The sequence below is a fragment of the Neodiprion lecontei genome, chromosome 7 (genome assembly GCF_021901455.1).
Source record: "Neodiprion lecontei isolate iyNeoLeco1 chromosome 7, iyNeoLeco1.1, whole genome shotgun sequence".
In the NCBI taxonomy this organism is placed as follows: Eukaryota; Metazoa; Arthropoda; class Insecta; order Hymenoptera; family Diprionidae; genus Neodiprion; species Neodiprion lecontei.
The window spans coordinates 16728173-16752805 of NC_060266.1; the positions used below are offsets into that span (position 1 = coordinate 16728173).

The window sequence follows — 24633 nt, forward strand, 5'->3', positions numbered from 1 at the left end:
ACAAATGGCATTGTTGAGTGCTATATAATAATTGGGTATAATTGTGTTAGTTAATTATAGTGTTAATATGATAGTGATATATAATAACGCATAATAGTATTATAGTTCTCTGTAGTACGAAGATCTCGTAACATGGTTTTGCCTCGGCTAGTGAATTTCATAGTTATTTCCATCTAGGGATATTCCAAATAGTTAGACAGTTGTTTTAATTTCTTATGGTTACAAGATTCTCGTACTTCGAGTTTGGTTAGTTGATAAAAGTAACATGCAGTAATAATAGTCGATAAAACATACGGACGTTCCGGTCGGATGTTACAACTGAGTGCGTAAAATATTGCCCTGAAATCGGGAGTCGGTGTCAAAGCAGTGCAATTATGGCTACCGATCGTGAAAGAGTCGTAATCACGTCGAAATAGATGCTGTGACAGCAACTCTTTTATTAGATCTAATTTCATCTTCGTCTAGCAGTGATGACGACTTGCTGGAGCCGAAAGATAGAGGATAGATTCCCAGAATTTTTAATTTCATAGGAGTAATCCACAGCATGTCCGATATCGAAGTATGGATACACATTTTTTCAACTTGTAGAGGTTAAGTGCGAGGTATATTTCATGAGATTGGGACAACTTGACTTGCTGCTTATTAATTTTTATCTTTTCAGTGGAATTGTCAATTTTTTTGCCCTTGTATGCTCGTGCCTAACATTTAAATTGTGACATTTATTTACAAACAAAAAATTACCGTTGCGTTTGTTCAATTGGCTTCTGTATCACTTGCTTGAAAAACTGACAGTCGCGCAGTCGGTCAAGTAACGTCACATTATTTCTGATTTAGGAGAAATTATGATCTAGTCTGCCTTTATACATTTTATGGCGTGTTCCACTAGGAAGGTTTGCCCCGATGCCGGGCGACGCATGGACGGAACGAGTGCCCCCTGTTCGAGCCAGTGCGCACTCAGTGCAACCAGTGGAAAACGCTATCAGTCTATCTTTGGTCGTGTTCGTAAATTGACTGCCAGTACTAAAAATTCCCTAGGACCGAGACAGAGCTGTCCATGAACTCGGCAGTGCAAAAGAGATGAAAGATTGCTGACAGTACTGTCAGTCAATTTTCGAACACGGCCTTTATAAGTCCATGATTTATCGCGTAAATTTTCCATTACGCAAAGTCCCATAGGGCTATCAGTCTTTATATGTCCTCAGTCAACGCCCTTAGTTTTACCTTAAGTTAAATGTATTGGTTTGAATTTATGGGTCTAATCGACACCAACTCAAATTTTCATTTGATATACTATTAAAATTGTTCTGTATACTTTTAAGACTATTCCCACTATATTTGTCAAAATCACCGTAAATCAACAGAAAATTAACCTTTTAAAATCGTGGGAATATCGACCGAAAGTGCCGTGATCCAATCGGGTGGTCTACATTTCCCCCACCTCAATTACAATTGTTGTGCCGGAATTTAGGGTATTTTTAGGGATAAACGAAATCACTCTAGGGGTACGACGTATGGACAATCTGGCAACACTGATCTTTACTCAACGCCAATTCCTCAGTGCCCTGTTTGCTCCTTGGCCAATTTTCAAGTATGGAAACATTCATGTTGTCCTACGACTTCGTGCATTCATTTTTTACTATCAATCGTTACAATGAGGATTGCTGTAGAAGGGTGTGCTCATGGAGAATTGGAAATCATATATGATACAATTCTACAGTTGGAAAAAATTGATGGTAAAAAGATAGATTTATTGATTTGTTGTGGAGATTTTCAATCAACGAGAAATTTAAACGATCTGCATTGCATGGCCGTGCCAGACAAGTACAAAGATATGTGTACGTTTTACAAGTATGTATATAGTAATGATATATTTAACATAACTAGTATTTTTTTTCATCGCAAGTGCAAGACAATCAATTCATGAAGGTGGTAAGACAATCATTTCATACAACCTTTCGATTCAATACCTACAATCCCAAAAATCTAATATTTAGTCTTTCCCTTGTTTCTGACTGAGTAATAATTGCATGGTGAAGCGAATTTAGGTTTGCATTCCAAGTGGAATCCAGATTCGTTATCATGCTCAAGTTCTAACGGATTAAATTAGTTTTAATTTAGTTAAAATTAATTGATTGTTTGAAAACTATTTTCCAAGTCCACTCTACAGTTGGAAAATAGTGATCCTTTTTAAATGTTTTCTCACATCAATGTTATCAACTTTGGTTTCGTGATATATGGATAATGATACAAATAAAATTTTAAGCAAATTTTGTTCCTTCTCAAATTTGTATTATTTTTCAGGTACTGAAAAGTTGGAAGAAATACATACTAATGATAATCTTGCAAATAACTCAGCTGTAGAAAACAAAGTCTATTTGAATGAAATATTAAGAAAACTATATGATTTCAACTGGCTCAGAGGCTTTAAGTTAATAATCAATGAGAACAGCCAGCCACATTTTTGCTCGATTATAAGTCCTATAACTACTGATTATTGTTATTTTGTGTCTAAATATTCTGTTGCAGATATTATTCTGGGGAAAAAATTGCTCCAATACTAACGATATTTATAGGTGGTAATCACGAGGCTTCGAATTACCTACAAGAATTACCTTATGGTGGTTGGGTCGCCACTAACATTTATTACCTGGGATACGCAGGTGTAATAAATGTAGCAGGAATAAGAATAGCCGGAATTTCAGGAATCTACAAAAGCCACAATTGGATGCAAGGTCATTATGAAAAACCTCCGTACACAGACAAAACCTTAAGAAGTGTTTATCATACCCGGAACCTAGAAATATTTAGGATTAAACAGGTGATCTTCATGCAATTGAATTACAATTTTTCCCAAATTACTGATTCTCCTCAGTGTGAGCAAGATTTAAACTGACAATTTTTTTCCTTAGATTAGCAGCCACATCGATATATTTTTATCCCATGATTGGCCTAGTGGAATAACAAAATATGGCAATGAAGCGGTATTGCTAAGAAATAAGCCATATTTTAGGTAAGAAAAATATTGCAGGTGTTTATATTAATGAGGGATTCCACGCTTACTAAAAATATCCAACTTGAAACATAAATAACTATAAGGATACTGCGATTGTAGAATTTATTTTACTTTGAAAAAAATTACCTCCCGTCAATGCTTCGGAACTTTTTCCACAATTTTTTGTATGGCAAATTGAAGTTAAATGTGGAACCGCTACCTTGAGACTTGTTTTTTTAACAGCATCACATGTTTTAGTTGGCCATGCACCTCATTTCTTAAAACCTTAATTGACCACTTCTGATTGCATCAGAATAATTCCTAGACCGTTCTTGTACAATCCTAAGACCTTATATAGAACTCTCTGTACTATGTTGATTCAATAATCGTATTTCGAATGATTAACCCATCTATTTGTGGGATGGTTCCAACTCTGTGGGCCGATTTTGTGCTAAATCTTATTCACTCAGAGCCCCAGGTTTCTTATCAGATATGCCCTTCTAATATGGAAAATCATTTTATATGCCTAGAGTGTGGGGCAACCCTTACATTTGAAAATGAAATGGGTGACATATTTCATTCATCTTGAAACTTGTTTGGTATTTAGTTTTTTTGATCAATTATGAGTGATAAAACACTTCTTATGCCTGTCAAGAGGGACCAAGCCGTTTTTACAAGTAATGTACTACGTAATTATAGAGAGGTATATTGCTTAGTTAAAAATTCATATTCATAAAATTATAAAAGTTGAATATCAAAAAAAAATTTTAATATTGCAGAGTCTAGTGAGGCAATTCATTTCTTACACTTGTCCAAGAGCGGAAATCATGAGTACCCCGTGCTGCTCTTTCTCTTCAGTATATGCGCGTAGAGTTTGCATTGTAAGAGTAAGTTAAATAATTTTAACATATCTGAAAATATTATCACCTATTACTGTATACATTAGAAAACCAATACATGTCGTTTCAATCAATGGCTCAAGGTGCTTACGACTTCCACTTTTGGAAGAGTGTAAGAAACGGATTAACCCACTTGCACGCGCGAACAACATGCCTCTCTAAACTTATATTGTTTATTGTTTGTAAGAAGGGTACAGTCCCTCTTGCCAGTTCTAAGAAGTGTTTTATCATTAATAATTGTTAAAAAAAAAACTATATACTAGAAAAGTTGCGAAATGAATAAAATATAACAAACTTATTGCCTAAACCTACATGTTCATTATAACGTTGGGCAACATGGCCTTAACGGACAGCGTCAGCAATATCATATACATTTCTTACTCGGTCCAAATAACTAATTCTATGAATATCAAAGTGAATAACATCTGACCTTAAAATGACATAGGCTCCTGGGCTAGGATGCTGTGCAATTGGTTATCAATAATGCATTGACGAGTAACGGATACATCGAAACATTACATTACAAAATTTCTCACAAAAGACATGCTTGATACACAAGTAGAAGACAGTCGGGTAATCTCAGGAATATCCTCATATCATTTTGAAGTAGAATAGTATCCGCGCAGCAGCGCAGTGTGCTTTCTACATTCTGTGGAGATAGTTATGCATTACCACAAACAGTTCGCGTAATTGTAATTGCTAATTTTGTCACTTAACACTACTCTTACTAACCTGTGCGATCTTTGATAAGGTACTAATGGTATGGCACCAGGCAGTAGTAATAGTGAAATACAGCAATTATAAGCTTTGTTCAATATGCCACTTCAGAAGTATCTCGGCATAGCTTCATTCAGTATGAATAGGTGCCACCATCTGAAGCAACAGCCTTTAATTTTTCAAAAATGTATAATACTGAGACTAACTTAATCATTTTTGAGATTTTCAAACTAAAATAATGATTAGTGCCTTTTATAATATCAATATTTTGCACTTTCATCTGGGGTATCATAAATGGGTTCAGCATGTTATTCACTGATACTGGTAATTATAGCTCTTGTATAAGTCGCTTGAAGTGTGCTAACGTTTCCGCTTAATGAAAAGAACTTTCTGAATTAATAAAAATCGTACTTGATTTGACACCAAATGTCAAGGTCAATTTGCAAGGTCATATTTAAAGTGATCTGTGCTGATGTAAAGCGGAATAATCATCAGGTCAAAAAGTGACACGTTTTTCTCTTAAATACTGAAAACATTGATTTCCAATCAAACTTGTTATGGTAACAGTGCTCAATGAATGCATGTAATCTCCATAATCACGAAATAGTAGTACTGTTGTAATGAAAAATGCAATTTTTTTTTTACAGAGAAGATATTGCAAACGATGCACTAGGAAGTCAACCGTTCATGGACTTGCTACAGCACCATTATCCGTCTTTTTGGTTTGCTGCTCATCTACATTGCAAATTTGCTGCAATCGTTCCCGAAGAAAATGGCAAAAGAATTACGAAATTTCTGGCACTCGACAAGTGTTTGCCGAAACGAAAGTTCCTTCAGGTTTTAGAAATTGATCACAACGATAGCTTACCATTGAAAATTTCATATGATTTGGAATGGCTGACAATATTATTTCTTACCAATCACTTATTGAGTGTTAAACATGGGCTACATTACATGCCAGGTCCTGCTGGAAATGGTAGATGGATTTATACACCATCCAATGAAGAAAAGGAAAATATTTTGAAGAAATTTAATCACGATTTGGAAGTTCCCGATAATTTTAAATGCACGGTACCACCTTATAGACCAGAATCCCCTGATACATGGACTAAAAAGTCAGTTAAACTTCAAATAAACCCCCAAACAACAGAGTTCTGTAACCTGTTGGGGATAGATGATCCAGTAGTTTTATTACAAATGGTAGATGCAGGCCGTACAGAATCAAAATCTGATGATGAGTCAAGTACTGATGTATCAAATATGAGACACGAATCTAGAGATATGTCTTCTACATCTATAGAAGCAGACCCCGAAAAATTTTCCCTCGGTGAAGACAATGATACGGAAAGAATGATTGAATTTGAGGCCTCATTTACAGTTCCATCGCCATCGAAAAATTTGGACTTGCCTAGCGAACAAGACGAGAGTGCTGCAGTAAACATCACCACAGGAAATGAATTACAGATTTCCAATATGGGTTGGTTATCATAGACATTTTAAATCAAATTACTTGACTGATTACTGTAAAATATCCCTGTACTAATTCACCTATTATCTGGTTAGCTTCAAGATCCTACAATTTAAAGCACACCAAAACTCCATAATGTACAGTGTATTTAAAAAATCCTAAATCAAACAAAAATCGTAATTCCCTTTGATCCTCGAATAATTTATTTATACGATAGTTATCTACAGACATGAATTTTTTCATGCACGGTTTTGGAGTTAGCAGTCTTCTAATTTAAATAATTTTGCTAATTCCTCATATTTAAGAGTTGTCGAAACCTGAACCCTATTCATCATTTTTTTTTTTTTTTACAGATGGGGATGACTCACCCGTGCAAATGGAACCTAATTGTAAAAAATTTAAAAGACGAAATTACTCTATATATTCTTCAACTTTGTAAATATTGCACACCTACAACTTATAATTTGAATATTTCTATAAATTCAATTTGATCTATGTAACGACTTAAGGGTTGTTTATTCCCGAGCGGTAAGAAGTAGAGTGCGACTGGGTTCAACTTTGCTTTTGCGTTTAAGAGCAACCGGAAAGTCGAGCAGTAGGGTTGAAAAAATGCGTGGTACTATTAGAATATAAGTTTGATATTTATTGATTGGTTTGAAAGGTGAAGACACACAGTTTCGAAGGAAGATGTGAAATCGAGTGGTAAAGATGAAGTGACTTGGGATGTGGAGAATGAAGAGTGAGACAGTACAGATAGCAGAGTGCATGATCAGAGTTCTGGGAATGAGAGGAGATAGTCAAGTGTCTACAGGATGTGCAAGAGATTGTTGAGTCTAACGGAATGAAGAGGATTCTAGATAAGAGAGATGAAGAATAAGTTATAAGTGCGACGAGGGACTGAGCACTTAACACCTATTTGTATCTGAACGAGCAGCGAAGTAGAAGCGAGGGCCTCAAGATCGAAAAACAAAAAACAAGTCGATCAAGTTTGTTATCACCATTTAACTTTCCAACAATCCGATTTCAATTATGTCTACTCTAATTGTAAGCCTGAGAAAGAACGTCTATTAGGTAACACATTGCGCGACACATATTTGAGGTGTGAAAGACATTTGAAGTTAGCCATCTCAAACCTAAATTTTACGGATTTAACCAGAAGCACCATTTCAATTCGAATCGGACCTCCTTGTCACCAATTTGTGAAAATTTGTACTTTGCCATTGAAAAACCAATTACTTCACGGCCAAAACTGATATACACCTAATACATTCACCCTTCTTGTTAACCACCCGGCACCCCCTTTGCTGGTTTTTTTTACTCTTCGTTTAGTGGGAAAAAAGTATTGGAATGGTGCAAAAATCACTATTTTCAACTCTTGCTCAGAAAATTCAATACCAGTTAACCGCTTAACTCTACAGTATATTCTTGCGAAACATAATACGTACATTAAGTTTGCGATGCAAGAAAAAAGTATTTTGAAAAATTATATGGAGCAAATAAAATTTGATTTTCAAAAAATTACTATACATAGAGTCCAGTTCAAAGGCTTCTGCATTTCTGGATTTACCTACAAGTTGGAATAGCAGATTATCGTCTTATGAAATTAAAGAGAAGGTAAATTATGCAACTCGCTAAAATTTTAAATCAAGAACTTTTAACACTTCAAGCTGTTTTGAATCTTGATGATGTCATTCTCCTCGAGGATCGATTTTAGCAAATACTTTAGAGACTAAGACAAGTAATCGAATACACTGAACGTTTTTTTTTGAAAAAGAAAATAGGTTTTGAGTGCAGGCAGATGGTGTGAAAGAATAGAAATTATTATCATTTTTTTGGCTTTCAGACATTGTGATCAATGTAATGTAATTACATGGTGTTTGTACATCATAAAACATGTCTTCGTTCAGTCCTGCATCCACCATTTCCAAGAACCTGCGAGCATATGGATCCATAATATAACCTGTGAATACTCTCAAGTTTTTTACACTCCCTTGAAAGTATTTTTAATTGTCATATCTCAAGGCGCGAAAATAATTATTTCGGATATAGTGACTAAACTATTTGTTCTTATGGTTCGGGATATGAAATTTCAGAACCCGGCACTCTTGAATGCATGACTTTGGAAACTTGATGAATTCTGAATATTTGCTTGTTATAATCAACAAAATCAATTGTTCATTCAAATGATTGCTTAGATAAAAATCATTAGAAGATGAAATATTTCCAGAAAGCGACGTTTAATCAATAATCCACCATTAAGTTATAAGTAGTACCAGAAAGTGACTGCCACATTAGAAATACATCCGAATTCGAAAACATCAATGGCTAAAATGGTGCCTAATAACAAAAATGACAAGACCAAGGTTGCTAATTAGATGTTAAAAATTCAGAATTATCTAGAATCCTAATAATCTCAATTTAATTTTAATGTTCTGCCTGCAGGCTGCACTCAATCAGAATAGGTAAATTATATAACCTTATCATTATCTTGGTAGTCTTCTTGAAATTGCCTATTATCTAACCTATATAACATTCACAGTGTACTTTCCTTTCTTTTTTTTTTTTTTAATCAAAACATTTACACATTCATGTTTTCATAACGACATTTTCCGACCCTCAATGGATATGTCGACAGCTCGGCGTGCTTTTTTAAGCCTTTTCCCATCCACGTAATTCTTCATATGTCGTTCAAAACGATTCATTTGCTTTTTGGAAGTCTGAAAGTAGATAAGCAAAAAACTAATCAGTACAGTACAAAACTTGGTTGAATAAACACCAATCCCAATATAATAATTGCATAAATTAAACTTACTCGGCTAATATCAACGTCAGATTTCCAGTCTGGACGTACAACGTAGTCTTTGTTTGATGGTACAGGAACTCTTGCTCTGCCCACCCAACCAGGATCTCCAGGCCTCAAAGGTCTATGCAGAAAAACAGGGTTTAACAAAAGAAATTGTATAATTTAAATAAAAAAAATCCGTTAATCCGCAAAATAATGGATCTTAAATTGCAAATGCATGCATGTTTTCACTAAATTTTGTGTATTGATAATTATGAAGCTCAATTATTAGATACATTCATTACGGTAAAACATTATTTTGATTCTATACGCTCATGTCCAGTTTTAAGTGTACGTTGGGGTTTCATTAACACATGTTACGCCGACCGTAGTGTATGATTTTTAATTAAAAAACGGATAGAAAATGAAATAGTCTCACTTAGCATCTCCTTTGAGGGCTCTATTGATGTCTTGAGATTTCTGCGATGATTCACCGTCATCATTTTTACGTCTTTTTTGAGGTGTTTGCTCCATATCTCGTTGTAGTCTTTCCTCTCTAGACATTGCTTTGAAATCGGCAGAAAGATTGAAAATTGGACGCGCCCATTCGTTGATCAACTTCCCCGCACGCTCTTTGTTTTCCTTAGTTTCTCTCGGGTGTTTATACAGGTACATCACAGCCTTTCCTATGCCAGAATGCTTCAATGAAGATTGATCTATCCTCGGAAACTGGAAATTCAAGTGTTCACCAGATAATTCTATCAATATATGTCACACAACCTTAGTTTTTTCTATCTAACAACTAATTCTTAATGTATTTGATAATGGGTTACTTCATGTCACAGAAGTTGCTTATTAGACGTCACTAATTCCATTTTGGGCGTTATTTTTCAGAAAATTTTTCACCAAACCAAAGTATACCAAGTAATTCGGAAAATTAAAAATTGTAGAATTATGCACATTTTGAGAGGTTCTTTTAAAGATCTTTAGAGATGCATAAATGATGCAGGTTTATGCTCACAATCCTTCCAAACGATAGATTCTATAGCATCTCAATCACGTATCACATTACTCATCTGTTCAACGACATGCAAACTACTTCGGTGAATAATGTTTAAGTGAAGCAAAGTTTTGATCGATCTCAAATGTTTCACCGGTTTTTAGAATATTTTACGTCATACTGGTCACATATAAGGTCTGAAATATGTGTTAAGAGTTTTTAAAATGTTTTTAAAAATTTTAACTGAGCACCAATCAGTTTTATGCCTCACTTAATGTTTTGTATTACCTTGTCCAATAGTTATTGCAAGCGTCTATTGTTTCTATGATAATTTTAATTATTTTTTACACATGCAGTTTGTAATTGTTAGGAACCTCTGTTCCTTATTTTCTTGTTGTTCATTCTTACGCTGTGTTGTTTAGTTGAAAGAGAAACAATTTTGATGAAACAACTATTTGATTGGGCAGTTTTAATTTTTTGGTATGATTGCAAAGGGGAGTGCCTAGTAGATTTATCAATAAGCTGAGGATGCCAAAGGCCTCCTAATATGTATTTTGGGTATATGTATGTGTGTATAGCGAGAGACTTCTATCTTGGATTTTAGAAGTACAACTTGACCAATTTCAATGGACTTTCGAATGCATTAAACACCGTTAAACGTTTTTTACCATGTTCAATTTTTGATATCAAGCTCAAAGTCAGTTTTGCGAGGTCATGCATGAGGATTATCTTCACACTCTGCACACCGTGTATTCAGATAACATTAAAACACCAAGGTTTCAAAAATTCTTTTCTCGGTTTGATAAGAAAAAATACGACAGTATTGATCAAATTCAGTTTGCCTTGTACAAATTAATTGAATTATTATACTGATAATATTTTCATTGTGAGTTGAAATAGTCAACTTTTCTCAAATTTCAATTGTTTAACATTTCAGTCATTTATTCAGTCATTCTTATTTCAAGAAAACACATCATGATATATGTACTTACATAAAAGATAATCACACCTAGCCGTTAGTTTGATTCGTCGGCATCATCATCAAAACTTGCCATAGGTTATGATTAAATAACGAAAAAACGTAACGTATTTTTGAGGATATGAAATCGACCCTTTAGAAATTACATTTACCCATCATAATACTAAATGAATACTACTTTAACAGCTTCAAAATATTGAATATTAACTATTTCACTAAATTTTAACAAAAAAATTGTCAAAATAATGTGGTAAAGTGAAGCAACAAATTTTATTTAAAAAATGGCACAAGTCATTAAAAAAAAAAACACAATTTTCGCGACCCCTAAGAATCAATCAATTTTGATGAAACTTTGGGAATTACTTTCATTTTGTGTCTTCTACATATTGAATGAACACCTCCAAATTCAACAATTCGATCTTTATGGCACAATTTAAGATGCATACTTCTCTGTACGCATCAACTTTCTACAGATGTTGTACGTATTGCATAGAGTATTAGCCCTAAAACGGTAATAAAGAAACCTGAAAAATTCCACGATCTGTGCCCGAATTCTCTGAAATTTTTTCAGACCATGGCAAATTCTCTGAAGCTAGACAGCCTGAACAAGTACATCCTAGTTCTATTGTTCGTTTAACTTCTGATTCGTAGGACATACAACATCATAAAAGATCGACAAAAGTATCTGAGATTCTGAATAATATAGATTTCAATGATTCAAATGCGACAGAATCTTCGCTTTTCCGAGCATCTAGCTGTAGTGGGTTGTACCGTTTTTAATATTTAGCTATGAGAGGTCCATCTTCTCACTTACCTCCCACAACAATTTCAGTATGCTTTCACGTATTCTTAAAGATGGAAGTGAGCGGTCGGGCATCGGAGCCAGCCAATCGGTGAGAATGTTGAGTACATTGTGTTCTAGAAATGCCAATTGCAAATCGTGCTTTTTTAGTTGAGACAGCACCTTGGGAAGCATTGCAATTTTATTTGTCGCAGGCTTGCCCTGCTGATTGAATTTCCTGTCTTCCTCTGAGGCATTTCTCATGTCTGATAATAACTGAGCGATAATGTCGTCATTGTCGTTGATGATAGTAATGTCTTTCCGTTTGCGGCGTCGAGTCTGCTCCTCCTTTTTCCGTGCCAGCATGCGGTCAAAATCTGACATGTGATCATCGCTGTAAATGAGAAATTTTGCAAAATGAAATATGATTTGTTATTGGATTCAAACATTTATATCATGCCTATTTCAATCTTTTTGCTGTAACAAATGTTTGTAACAGATGACAAGTTATTCTTTAAACTCGGAATTATTCCCACTTTGATTCAGTAAAGACAATACCAGGGTAAGTGAAAACCAGACTGTCAAAATAAGAATTCCTAAGAGTTCGAGGTTTTTCACAGGCTATCTGAAAATTTTTCTAACTGTGTTGGAAATATCATTTTTTATTTATGGGGTACTGAACAATTATAGATTTTCAACTGATGGAGAAGTTTTTGAAGATCCGATCTATGCGAAAATTTTTCGAGAGTTAAAAAACGTAAATAACTAATATTTGAGAGTACTTTTAAGCATTAGAAATTATTTTCCTTGCTCAGCTTTCCATTCTTTATTGACGAGTTTGAAGACTTGAGGCAGAATAATTTTTCTGCACTACTTCCGTTGACAGCTCGACTACTTTGTAGATTTTTATGAGTACTAGTTTTTGAAAGTCGGCTTTTAAGTGTGTGCCTATAAATACTACACAATATTCTCGTCTTTAACAGGAAGTAGCACAGAAAATACAATTTGCGGCATGTATGCATATAGGGACTTCTTGACTCGTTTGAGTTTTACACTCCCTTTCGGCTCGTACGGCACTTTACACTCGTCAAGAAATCCCTATTTTAAGCGAATTTACCATGAAAATAACTGCCTGCCCATCTGAAATTAGTTATGTCGAGTGCTTAAGAGAAATATGCTTGGATTCAATGCCAACTGAGACGAAACTTCCCTGACATTTCCAGGTATTCTAAATTCTCCAGATCTATCTCCACCCCATTGAAACTATTCCAATTTGCCGTTGTAATAAACTACATAACTTACTTTGTATGGAACTTCTATAAATTAGAAAATGAGAAGATACATTTCAAAGATCACGAATAATGTCTTCATATTGTTGAACAGTGTGCTCTTTCGGGATGCTATTTTTCTATTCATTTATGAGTACATCTAATGATAGAGATGAATTTTCAATATTTTGGTCAAGATAGGAAACACTGAAGAATTCATAAGCTGTGTTTGTTTTGATTTTGTGCACATGTTAGCAGTAAATTTATCAGTCACCAAAACGCGTACCATCTATTACATCATCAGGAAATTAATATACTTACGAATACCCGCCAAATCTATGCAGCAATAGAATAAAAATGGAAAAATTATTATATTGTAGTGTATAAGTCGACAAAAGTCATACTTGATCATAGAGCTTTAGCTCAATTCTAATATGCGGTAATCCTCGTAATTTCAGCATATGCGTTTTACTTAATATGAAAACAATTTAGATTGCTGAGGAAATAAGCAAGTGAAGTAGATTTCAAAAGAAAAAAAGAGACTGATATTAAAAGATGTTGCTTGTTTGCACTTCTTCATATGCACGTATCCCGTAGGATCAAGTTGTAAAAACTCACATAAAAAGAACATATGCAAGAGTGTACAAAGGACCCTCAACTCCACATGACGGAGACCACACATCTAGACTTTTTCAGAATTGCTGATTTTTTTTTACTTTAATTAATAACATTCTTAATTAACTACGGATTTTTTGAATTTCTGGTATTCTAATATTTAAGTGATCGCAACCCCTGAACCAATTGAGTCGCCAGTCAAGGTCTTTGAATGTTTATTGAATTTTTTTTGAAATAATTGATGATGGCTTATAGCTGAAAAAAATAGTTTATGCTGATTGTTTAGATGAAAAAAGTTTTGAGTCATGCCAAAGTTGAAAGAAAATATAGAATGACACGCAGACCCTAAGATGTTTTGTACTATACATTTTTTCTATACAAGTACCTAACGAATCATGAGGTATAGGACCATAAATTACTACACTAAAATGAAAAACAACAAAACAGAGCAATAAAATAAAGAACCAGAAAATACAGTAAAGTTTTTTAATCATACTACAAATTGAAAGAATATCAACAATTTTCAAAATGTCTAGGTCTGCCAATATTACAGTTAGTAACATTAATGTGATGAAAATTTAGGGAAAAAAATTACTATTCCACAATTTTAGAATTACTTTGAAACATGAGTATGTTTTATTCCATTACGGTTTACGGAATTTGAAACAATCTTAAAGTTGAAAAGTAATAATTTCGCCCAAACATGCATCGTTACAATGACGTTATTAACTTCAACCTCATAAGACCCGTGGGCACGTCCAGTTGAGATGAAATACTCGATACATAAATGTGGTTTCAAATCACTAGGTACAACCGAGGGTAGAACTATTCGCCGAATGGCTTATGCTGTGCTTTAATACCATCAAGATATGCCAATTAAATTTTGTATTAAAGTGATATTTTGAGCAGAATCCATTTCAAATCAAACAAACCATTTTATTCAAAGTCAAAACCGAATCGATTTTTGAATCGTTGTATGTTCATTTTCTAAGAAAGTAAGAGGAATATTTACTGTCGCTTTTTTGTCAAGCTAATAATTTAAAGATTTTTTGGACATTTTAAGAGATTCCAAAATAAACCAAAGATCTCGTTTGAATGAAAAAATTAAAAAAGAAAAAAAAAAAAAAATAATAACAACTCTCCATTGGGTGCAATGATAGTGGATTTTCAAACCAATTTTAGTGGTCAAATTTGCCGTAAACTGGAAAATTAAGAACACATTGCAGGAATTTTTATTTCTTGAATTCGCTAAAACATGTTTTTTATTTACTTTAATAACTACATATTTCATCAGGATTTGATGACTACGAATAGAACTACTTGCGTAATTTAGGATGGATTCGGTCTTTCGTTTGTTTTTTTCTATTTCACCTGACGATTCTACACGTTCTATTTCTGCAACCAAACGTATTCATAGTGATTTAAAACCACATACGCATACTTGCAATGAATCAATGAAATTTTAACTGGTATGCCATCATATCAGAGTGTTTATAAGTATGCACTGTCGAATTTTAATTACACTACAGAAGTATATACTGAAATTGGATCCCTCCAACATTGGCATTGTACTCTACCATTGCGAAATTCAATCTGTCAACTCGTTTGCTGGGTGAAACATAATACAATGAAATTGAAAATCAATTCAATTTGTCTATTCAGTTTAGGCATAGGATAGAAAATGACATAGTATCAGAAATTATTTTCACTGAAAACACTAGTCACTAGAATTTTGGCCCAACACCCCTGAAATCCTTGTTATTTTAATTTTACTTTGATTGACACCCTGCAGACTGCATCTAAACCGAATAGGCAATCTATACATAAGTACGTATGGCTTTGAAATATCGATTACTCACTCTCCACCACCAGGACGTATACCATCATCGGAATCTTCATTTTCAGCATCTTGGGACACCTGTTTGTCTTCTTCATTTGGTTTCGCTTCCGTTTCTCCTTCCTGATCTTCGTCAAGACCCTGCTCTCCTTCTTTATCTGAGCCTTTCGCTTTCTTTGCAGTTGGGCCATCTTCCTCCTCATTTTCCGAATCAGACAGCTGATGGTTCGTCCTTTTCGTAGTCCTGATCCCGTCACCTTCTTCTTCGGAGTCAGATAGTAGTTTGTTACGACTTTTGAGGACTTCGTTGGAATCCCTGCTTCGACTCCGTGACTTTCTAGACTCCGACACTGATCTCGATCTCGACCTCGATCTCGATCTCGATCTCGATCTCGATCCCGATCCCGATCTCGATCCAGATTTCGACCTCGACCTCAATTTCGATCGGGATCTTGATCTTACTCTTGACCTGGACCGTGATTTTGAACGCGACCGAGAACGTGACGCAGACAATCGTAACCTTGATCCAGACCTGGACCTTGACCTTGACCTTACTTTGGATTTTACAGACCGTGACCGCGAACGCGATCTCGATTTTCTGGAACCGGATCGTGATCTTGATCTTGATTTTTTAGATCTTGACTGTGACCTTGATCTTGATTTATCTGATGCTGATCCAGATCGAGATCGAGATCGAGAGGCAGCTTTAGATCCTGATCGAGATCTTGTTCTCAGTCTCGATGTATTCTTTGCTGAACCACTTCTTGACCTTGATCGAGAATCTCTCTGAGAATGGGACAACGATCTCGTAGACTTCGGAGTGTTCGACCTAGACCTTGACCTAGATCTTGATGTCCTCGATCCAGATCTCGAGCGCGATCTGGAACGGGACCCTTTCCTGGATCCAGATGGTGAACGAGAAGCTCTTCTGGAGCCAGAAGCAGATCTGGATCTAGAGTCTCGTGTAGGCTTTACATTTTCTGATGGAGACCTTGATCTAGAAAGCCTTTGCTCTACAGGGCTGGCTAAAGATCCTTCCCTGGATCTAACTGGGGAGAGTGAAGTTTTTTTAGATCCAGAAACGGACCTGGATCTTGATCGAGAAGTAGATTTTTTATCCTTAGAAGGTGACGTAGACTTTGACAGTGAACGTTTTCTTGGACCAGACGTGGGAGAAGCGGATTGCCGCGATCTGGATCTTGATCTGGACCGCGATTGTGATCTTGAGACTCCTTTCTCATCTCTTGATTTCGATCTAGACCTTGATCTACTTCTACCATCTTTGCTAGAACCAGACTTTGAACGAGACCTAGATGCTGTTCTGGGAGAGGAAATTTTCGGGGAACCTGATTTTGATCTGGACCGTGATTTTCTTGCCACCATTGGTGATTTTGAACTTTTTCTCGAGCTAGAAGACGATCTGGAGCTTTTCCCCGAAGCAGTTGGAGATTGCAAATTTTCCTTTGACATAGGTTGTGAATCTTTTTTATCAGCTACTGATGTTTCTAATGACATGCTTCTGGACCTTGAACGAGATGCACTTTTTTTGGATGCAGACGATGATCTGGATCGAACTTCATTCTGAGCATCTGCTTTTCGTGAACCTGGCGATAATGAGCCATTTCGAGGTGATGGTGTGGGCGATTTAGAGCGGGTACGAAGCTCTCCTGAATTTGCAACTGGAATAGGCGATGCTGATGGAGAATGTACCGGCGAACCTCGGTTTGACCTAAAACAATAAACGTGTGTATTAAGCATGAAGTATATTATGAACGAAAATATTTAGATGAAGTTGGATTATGAAGCTGGATCATTTTTTAGAACTCTAAACAGTAATAATTACAAAACTAAATAGCAAGAGAATCTAAATTCAGGATTATGATTCCAACATTCATATCATAGAATGGTTAAATTGTTACTAATTTTTCCACTTAGATTCCTGCATCCTGTTTTTAATTTGTTGATAAATGATTACAATGAATTGGCCTGACAATAGAAATATCGAAAATTGAATATTTAATGAAAAACCTCAATAATCTTAGCGATTGTTCTATTTTCCAGATAACACTTTATTGGATACATTGTCGAACCTGGGTTGTGGTAAATATCTTATGATAATTGTAATAGTTGTATATTTTGCACAAGCTAATGGACAAAAAAGACTTAACAAACATATAAACAGGTAGAATTTCTGCATTATGAAAAATCAACTATGACTACCCTGCTTAAAAAATCCGACACAGACTGTCGGATCTCTGTCGGATACGACACAGATCCGCTACAATTTGTAATCCGACAGTCTGTGTCAGATTTTTTAAGCAGGGTAACCTCAGAATTGAAAAAAAATGTGATTTGAACTTTCAAGGACTGAGAGTTTGGAACAAGAAGGAACGCTCACCAGACTAAACAATCCCTCGTCCATCCTTTGCACATTTGGTTATCACCTCTCATTCCCAAAACCCCTATCATGCACTCTGCTTCTTGCACTCACTTATGCTTTGTTTGGATCACCCCAAGTCACTTCTCATCTACTTTCCAAACTATACAACTTGTCTTTACCTCTTGATCTATGCACTTCTTTTTGTGCCCTCTCTAATATTCGTCATCACGCATATTTACTTTTATAATCAGTAAATCGTCAAGTGCTATTTAATCTATGGAACCCATGTTCACTTTCAACACCTCAATTAAGAGTCCTCATCCTGGTTGGTCTCAAACGCAAAAGCGAAGTTGAATCCACTTACACCTTATTCCTTGCCACTCAGGAATAAACGACCCTCAAGTCGTTGCACCAGTATCATTTACGTTTAAAAACATGCAGTAACATTGGATCGTGACAAAACTTAAGCCTTTACAACTAATACATAACAACAATTGTAAGTATTATCAATATTTATTAAGTTAGTTGACTATAATATAAATGTAAAAAAGAAGTATGCTTCATTCGTTTCCACATTCTTTCAATTTTTCCCTGCTATGTAAACTTCAAGAAACCAATGTATTCATGAGCATCATGATTGTCAGATCCAGAGGCACTAGTAGGTGTTAACTGTGTGGTTCTCAATTTAAAATAACGTAATGTTTTTTATGTAATGTAAGCATGTCTGACCCATTTTTCCATGCTTGTGTTCTATACTAATAACCAGTTATGCGACAATACAAAAGAAAGCACTGAAACAACCCAGTAACTAGAAGTTTTCAAATTAGAAAAAAAAAAAAAGAAAATAATTTAAACTATACTTTTATCACATAAAGTATCATGTGCACCATGGGGGCAAGGTACTTTTACGTCTCACATATTTGAAACTTGTGTTTTTGTCTCATACATGTGCACTTGCCTATGTCTCGTATTGCATACTCACGCTCGAGGTAAAAATACCTACATTGCCACCTTGATACACAATCGGCTATTTCTTCACTGTACCAGCGTTTAGACCAAACACTAATTTTTACACCATGAAAAATTCAACCAAAGTATCGATTTCTTAGCTCAAATGTAAGAGGCAAATTACAGCGTATGACTGTTTCCCACCTGTATTACATGTGACAAACGAATACCCTTATTTATGTTTTTACGCGGATTTTTCTATGATAGTCTACAATCTAAGCTCTACAAAAAAAAAATATGCTATTATTTATATTACAGTGGAGTCAGTCCAATTGTCCAACCATACTGTTTTGTTGAAAAATTCCACAAAGAAACTGGAATATGTGTGCTTTGTTTCACGTTATTCGAAGCAGAAAATCACACGGAATAAAGCACCTGATATACTCATCTTAAAAATGCGGCTGAAATTAGTAACGTTAACGTAACAATACATCAGCAGAAAAAATTATTATTAGGCAATTTTAGGATAATTTTCAAGGAATTGGCTTTTCAGAACTAGTGTATAGTTTGTTTATAATGCTTTACTTGGAATGTCATAAAATTGTGCAATGGTGTTACTAACTTCATCCTTTACTTTGAAAGTATTTTTAGTTCAGCTAAAAACTAACCTTCAAACCTTGTTTTAGCAAAAAAAAAAAACATAAATAAACAAATAACAAAATATTGCCCTAATCTGAAACAGTTTAATACACATATTGTGATTGGTGGACCTTGGCTGCCAGGGAACAGGATTGGATTGATATCCTATTTAGTACCATGTTTAACGTACAGTAAAACCTAGTTTATCCAAGGTATTATGAGGAGAGTATATATTTTTATATACAGGGTCATATATTGAACCCCAGAGTGAGACGGATGCAGCCTATTTTATGTAAAGCCCGCATAAATGGTTCTTTCTCACGTAAGGATGCGGCGGCCAATATTCCGAATAAATGACCCTATATATTTGAAAACGTACTATCTCATCAACAGATCGTTTTATGACAGTTCTTCCTTAATATCAGCGCATACACCTCCGTAAATAGACAGTGCTTGGATAAGCTGATCGTGTCTAATAAGGTGGAGTTTTTATCAACAAAAGTCCGGATAACTGAAAGGCTAATAATTGTGCAACTGCAGTGCAATTAGTTTAGATCGATTTGTCAAAGTAAATTGTAATATCAAAAATTCAAACATGCAGATCGCAACCACAAACTCTTGTAACTTGCTCAGCATGTTTTAGGTTATATTGTTTTCAAGCTAGGATTTCCTCATTTTTTTGCATATCATACATCATTTACGACGGATGAAAACTTTTCAGTTTTCTTACGAGGCCCATTATCATGGTCTGAAATATCAATTATTAACGACTACTGTTTCAATGGCATTTTCTATCATAATCTAGTAACCACATGCTCTTGCTCCATTCGTCTTATTCTTGATTTCCTTTACCGTCAATTAACGAACTTCATCGATCCTGACTAATAATTAGAAAATGGACAGAGAAATTAATTTAGTGGTAAAGCTGGCATACCTTTCTGGTGAACTTTTTTGACTACCAGAGTTCGAGCGAGATCTACTTCTTGTAACTGGGTTAACAGATCCATGAGACACTTCAGACTGTGGCGAAGTGGATCTAGATTTAGTCACTGAAGGGGAGCGAGACCGTGACGGAGACCTGGATGCTTGTGAACGCGATCGAGATCCATTCAAGTCGTCATTGGAACTGCTTTTACTTTCTGAAAATAAAAAACTCTATGAGTATCTCCATATTTGTTCAAATTAGTTGATTTCATCAATATTTATTTGAATGGCCTTAGGATAAAATAAACCAAAACAAATTGCTTATGGTAATTGCAGAGGCCATTTTCCAGAGTATCGCGGCAGCATCTAACGTATGATCTTCTCTAAGAATAACAACATTCGTTGCAAGAATGAACAAAACCGCAGAAAACTTCCACCCATGTAGCAGGACCAAGGTCAAACCTCAACTCGTCAATACAAAGCCTGAGCACACCCCATTTTAGGATTGATAATGCTTTTACAATAAGGGTACTGGCTAGGCTGAAGCCTAGGCCGGTATAACGGGGTTCTGACAGAGATGTCATACAGAAATGACCGCACTCTGAATGGTCAAACGCCTTATCAGTCAGCCAATGATTCTGATCGGTGCACTGGCGTATGCTGGCTTGTAAAGACTAGAACTACTTTATATGAGATAAATGCGAGTGTCAGTTTATTCTGCTGTTAGTCTTCCTGCTGAATGCAGGGAAATAAGGTCAGATTTTGCAACAATTATAAATTCTGATACCGATATTTCGCAATCTGCTGGTAATAGTAAACGAAAACATCAAGTTTGTCCAATTCATAAATCAATCCATGTTGTCATTAAGGTGAAATTATTGACATGTCTGCATGGGATCGATAAGCACTCTATTTTTTTAAATCGTTGATTTCACTGTGTTTTATCGGCATACATCTACATGCATATTTCTTGTTTATTGATGAAAGATAGAAATATTTCATGTTGTGTTTATCTTAAATGTTTGATTTATATTTTATCGATTCTGTTACCTGTATAAAATATAAATAGGCCTGCATCCTGAATACTAATAAATGCAATGTAATCTAATATAATGTTTATTCTATTCCCTAGTAACTACATTTTCAATGCCTCCAATAGTTCACCCTGCGTAATATCTGTAGATTTTATACTCAACAGACTGCTTAAAGGAATCACAACACGTGACTGGGGATTTGAACTTGAGTCAATCCCATTTCATAGTCTTGCATGCTGCCATGGCGCTACTATGGTCGGATTACCACAAAGTTTTTTACAAAATGGACAAAACTAACAACATTCTTCGAGATAGATACCTCTATATTCTTTCATGCTACTTAACACATTACACTTGGTATTAAAATTAATGAATTTTAAGGAAAAAATTCTTTGAATGGATCAAAGTAATGAACTGTTTTTCAGTGACTCAATATAAAAAATGCCAAGTGCAGAACAAATATACAATTACTCTCAAAAATTTTCTTTTACTTCTAAAATTTTTTAAGCAACTCAAATTCTTGAATAATTTCCAGTTTTCTTGAATTTCCCAGTTACCAGAGACCTTCGTAACCATTATTTTTTATTAGCTGCACTTCGTTGCCGAGTGCAAGCATTGCCTGAGTTTGTTTCAAATACCTTATTTCTAGATCTATTTTCATCATTTTTGAATCGGAATTCATTTTCTGAACACGAGACATGATCTTCTCTATGCAAGGTACGCTCAGATGTATATTTCGTATGTGAAACACTTTTTTTCCATGTCCTGGTCCGAGTGATGCACCGCTTTAGTGTAAGAAAATATTGGAAAAAATCAGTAGTTTACAACTTTAGAATGACTCTCAAAGAATTAAGTTTCTCAAATATATGCGTTGGTTTATAACAACACGTTGAATTTAAGGCAATATAGAGTTGCGGAATAACAATTTTTCTCAAAAATGCATAGTGATATTAATGTTGGGAACTTCAGCCTCACATTTGTCGACACGTCCACCGACCCGCACACGGAATATTCATTGATCTTACTTTGTGCAACAATGTAATTCGGTGGTGACATTACCCCTAAATAAAAGTTAAAATTCGAATCTAGCACGGAACTAAAAGCGGAGTGACTAAATTCGGTGTCTGTGAATGATGTGTGGAATTATAGGTTAGGTTTAAATAAGGTGCGCTATATAAACTTACCCTCGAATTCCATTTTCAACTAAGCTTCCTCGTAGGTCAAGTATGGAAAATTGATGTACGATGAGTGAAAAATCCTCAATTATCAATCATATCTCATGTCTATTTTTCGTACTTTCGCAGATTGGAAAATGCCAAATACACACAAACGTCGGTTAACTGAACCTATTGTGATTATGTTGATTGGGATGGGCGATATACATCGATACTTCGACTATCGATGTTTCTTTAAGGAAACATCGATGTTTCATAAAGTCGATACATTGATAGTCGATGGAAAATATTGAACTATCAACATCGTCAAGTCGGTACTGTCAGTAGTAAATTAAATTGCTGTGTCAACATCTGTCGGTAACTTGTCTATACCATTTCCGGGTGTAGGATGTACATGTAAATAAGTTTGATTATAAATCTGTATTTTCTGCTAAATTTCTCGCTATTGATTAGATATTTAATTCAATTACTTGATATTAAATTATTATACTTTATACTTATTTTTAACGATGACTATAATTTAACATTTGAAAGTTTCAAGTTTATCTTTTTTTTAATAATTGTAGTTAGCATTTCACAAATTTTCGCGCTTGTTTTCACAACCGATGTTAAGAATTAATATTTCGATATTTCAGGAAGAACATTGATAGTTCGATGGTAAGGTATTGAAACAATCGGTAATGCGATGTCGAAGTTTTTTATTTACTAACACTGCCTAACCATAGGAGACTCGTCACTCCCGTGCCGTAGAATGGCGTGGCGTCACTCGTTTTGGCGTTACCCGAAGACGATTCACTTTGGCATTACCGGTGGACGCTTGATGACATGTCCGTACCACTGTTATGACTACACTGAGTAGAGGTAAGAGGATTCAGCGTTCCCAACCCCGTCGATCAGAATTATGTGGCCAGGGCCGTAGCATTATCGTACGCATAAGAAAATTCTAGTATTTTTCAGAAAACCTGAATAACGTAAAATTGATTCGTGAAAAGAAACAAAAAACACCTATGAACACTCAAATTCAATTATTTTATTTAAATAATGTCTTTTTTCCTTTGGTGAAACGGACTCATGGTCGAAGAGCGTTTATGGGGAATCGGGGGGGAAAGAAAAGATTCTAGCAAAACATCGACGAGGAAGAAAAACCGAACGGAACGAGGAACAATTTACACGTGATGGCAGTGAATGTGAAATTATAGTACATTTACGAGTTATAGTACGGGTCCAATGTTACATAGTACAAGTAGTCAAATTATGTGACATGTACTATAATTATGTTACGGTTGGGAACACTGAGAGGATCGCCTATGCTCTGGATCAGTGTGGTGACACCACGGTCTACACACAGGTCTGGCAACGAAGCCAATTTTCTACAGAGTGGCGTGGTTCTCTTGTTGTCCGTGATTTTTAGTGTTTGAAATAGCCATGTCGCAGCGCTGCTATCTAGGGATGTACGTGGGGAAGGGATGAAAATGTGCCACCGAAATTATATTTAAAATGAAGCATATAACCTAAAATCAGCGCGTGCGTCATACTCACGGTCTTGCATACGTGTGAAACGCTGTTGCGTTTTGAAAAAAAAGATGGCTAAACCATGTGCGGTACCGCGGTGTAAAAAATTATCGAAATTAGTTAACCAACAAAAACAACACCGTTTCTTTAAACAATATACGTTTATTTCATTTATTACCTTCGTATATTTATTATTCGTACATACACATGAAATTTATTTTTTTTTTTTTCCTTGAAATGAACGAGATTGATGTAGATAATTTGTTTACATTTTTTTCTAATATCTAAGTTATAGCCCCGCTTGGGGTTTAATCAAGCTTGGTGGTTTATTCGGATAGGTCACCGCTTGAATTAATTCAAACGCAAGCGAGTTAAGTATTCCATAACTTGATAAGTAAACCATAAATTTCAATAATGATGGCTGAAAATAGGAAACAGAGATGAAACTCTTTGCCTCTAGTCTCCATACATATATCATTCATAATAATTATATCATACTAATATTTATATCAACTACTTTCATTCATAACAATTCATTACTTGTAGTAATAATAATTTATTATTAGGTTGGCGCTGCATTACGCACGCGTTGATTATCCATTCCTCAATCACAATGCCGGCCTGGCGGCCACAAAGTGAGATAAATAATCGGCAGTGAAATGAACCACCTCCACTACCTTCGT

General features: G+C 35.2%; 2 protein-coding genes across 3 annotated transcripts; one reads left to right on the forward strand and one right to left on the reverse strand.

Annotated features, from left to right (window-relative positions):
* The first annotated feature begins 1510 nt into the window (after positions 1-1510).
* On the forward strand, positions 1511-7597 carry LOC107222925 (lariat debranching enzyme). Its single transcript, XM_015662468.2, has 5 exons — positions 1511-1848; positions 2527-2818; positions 2910-3010; positions 5256-6085; positions 6430-7597. Exons 1-5 carry the CDS (start codon positions 1652-1654, stop codon positions 6513-6515), a joined length of 1506 nt encoding a protein of 501 aa, XP_015517954.1. The 5' UTR covers positions 1511-1651; the 3' UTR covers positions 6516-7597.
* A 956-nt stretch (positions 7598-8553) lies between these two features.
* Positions 8554-23276, reverse strand: LOC107222924 (protein IWS1 homolog). 2 transcript variants are annotated; one of them, XM_046744586.1, is made up of 8 exons: positions 22448-23276; positions 20240-20444; positions 15361-17067; positions 13208-13222; positions 11652-12012; positions 9298-9587; positions 8889-9000; positions 8554-8793 (listed from the first exon to the last, which is right to left on the reverse strand). In XM_046744586.1, exons 1-8 carry the CDS (start codon positions 22458-22460, stop codon positions 8671-8673), a joined length of 2826 nt encoding a protein of 941 aa, XP_046600542.1. In that variant the 5' UTR covers positions 22461-23276; the 3' UTR covers positions 8554-8670. The 2 variants fall into 2 exon arrangements, with proteins under 2 accessions (XP_046600542.1, XP_015517953.1); XM_015662467.2 differs by lacking the exon at positions 13208-13222 and having other exon boundaries at positions 22448-23275.
* Positions 23277-24633: the final 1357 nt, after the last annotated feature.

Coding starts and splice junctions, on each gene's coding strand:
- LOC107222925 (XM_015662468.2), top strand. CDS start 1,652: ATGAGGATTGCTGTAGAAGGGTGTGCTCATGGAGAATTGGAAATCATA. Junction 1,849..2,526: donor GATATGTGTACGTTTTACAA/GTATGTATATAG, acceptor ATTCTGTTGCAG/ATATTATTCTGGGGAAAAAA. Junction 6,086..6,429: donor ATTACAGATTTCCAATATGG/GTTGGTTATCAT, acceptor TTTTTTTTACAG/ATGGGGATGACTCACCCGTG.
- LOC107222924 (XM_046744586.1), bottom strand. Junction 9,588..11,651: donor TACTGAAATTGTTGTGGGAG/GTAAGTGAGAAG, acceptor TTGAATTTCCAG/TTTCCGAGGATAGATCAATC. Junction 8,794..8,888: donor CTGACGTTGATATTAGCCGA/GTAAGTTTAATT, acceptor ATCTACTTTCAG/ACTTCCAAAAAGCAAATGAA.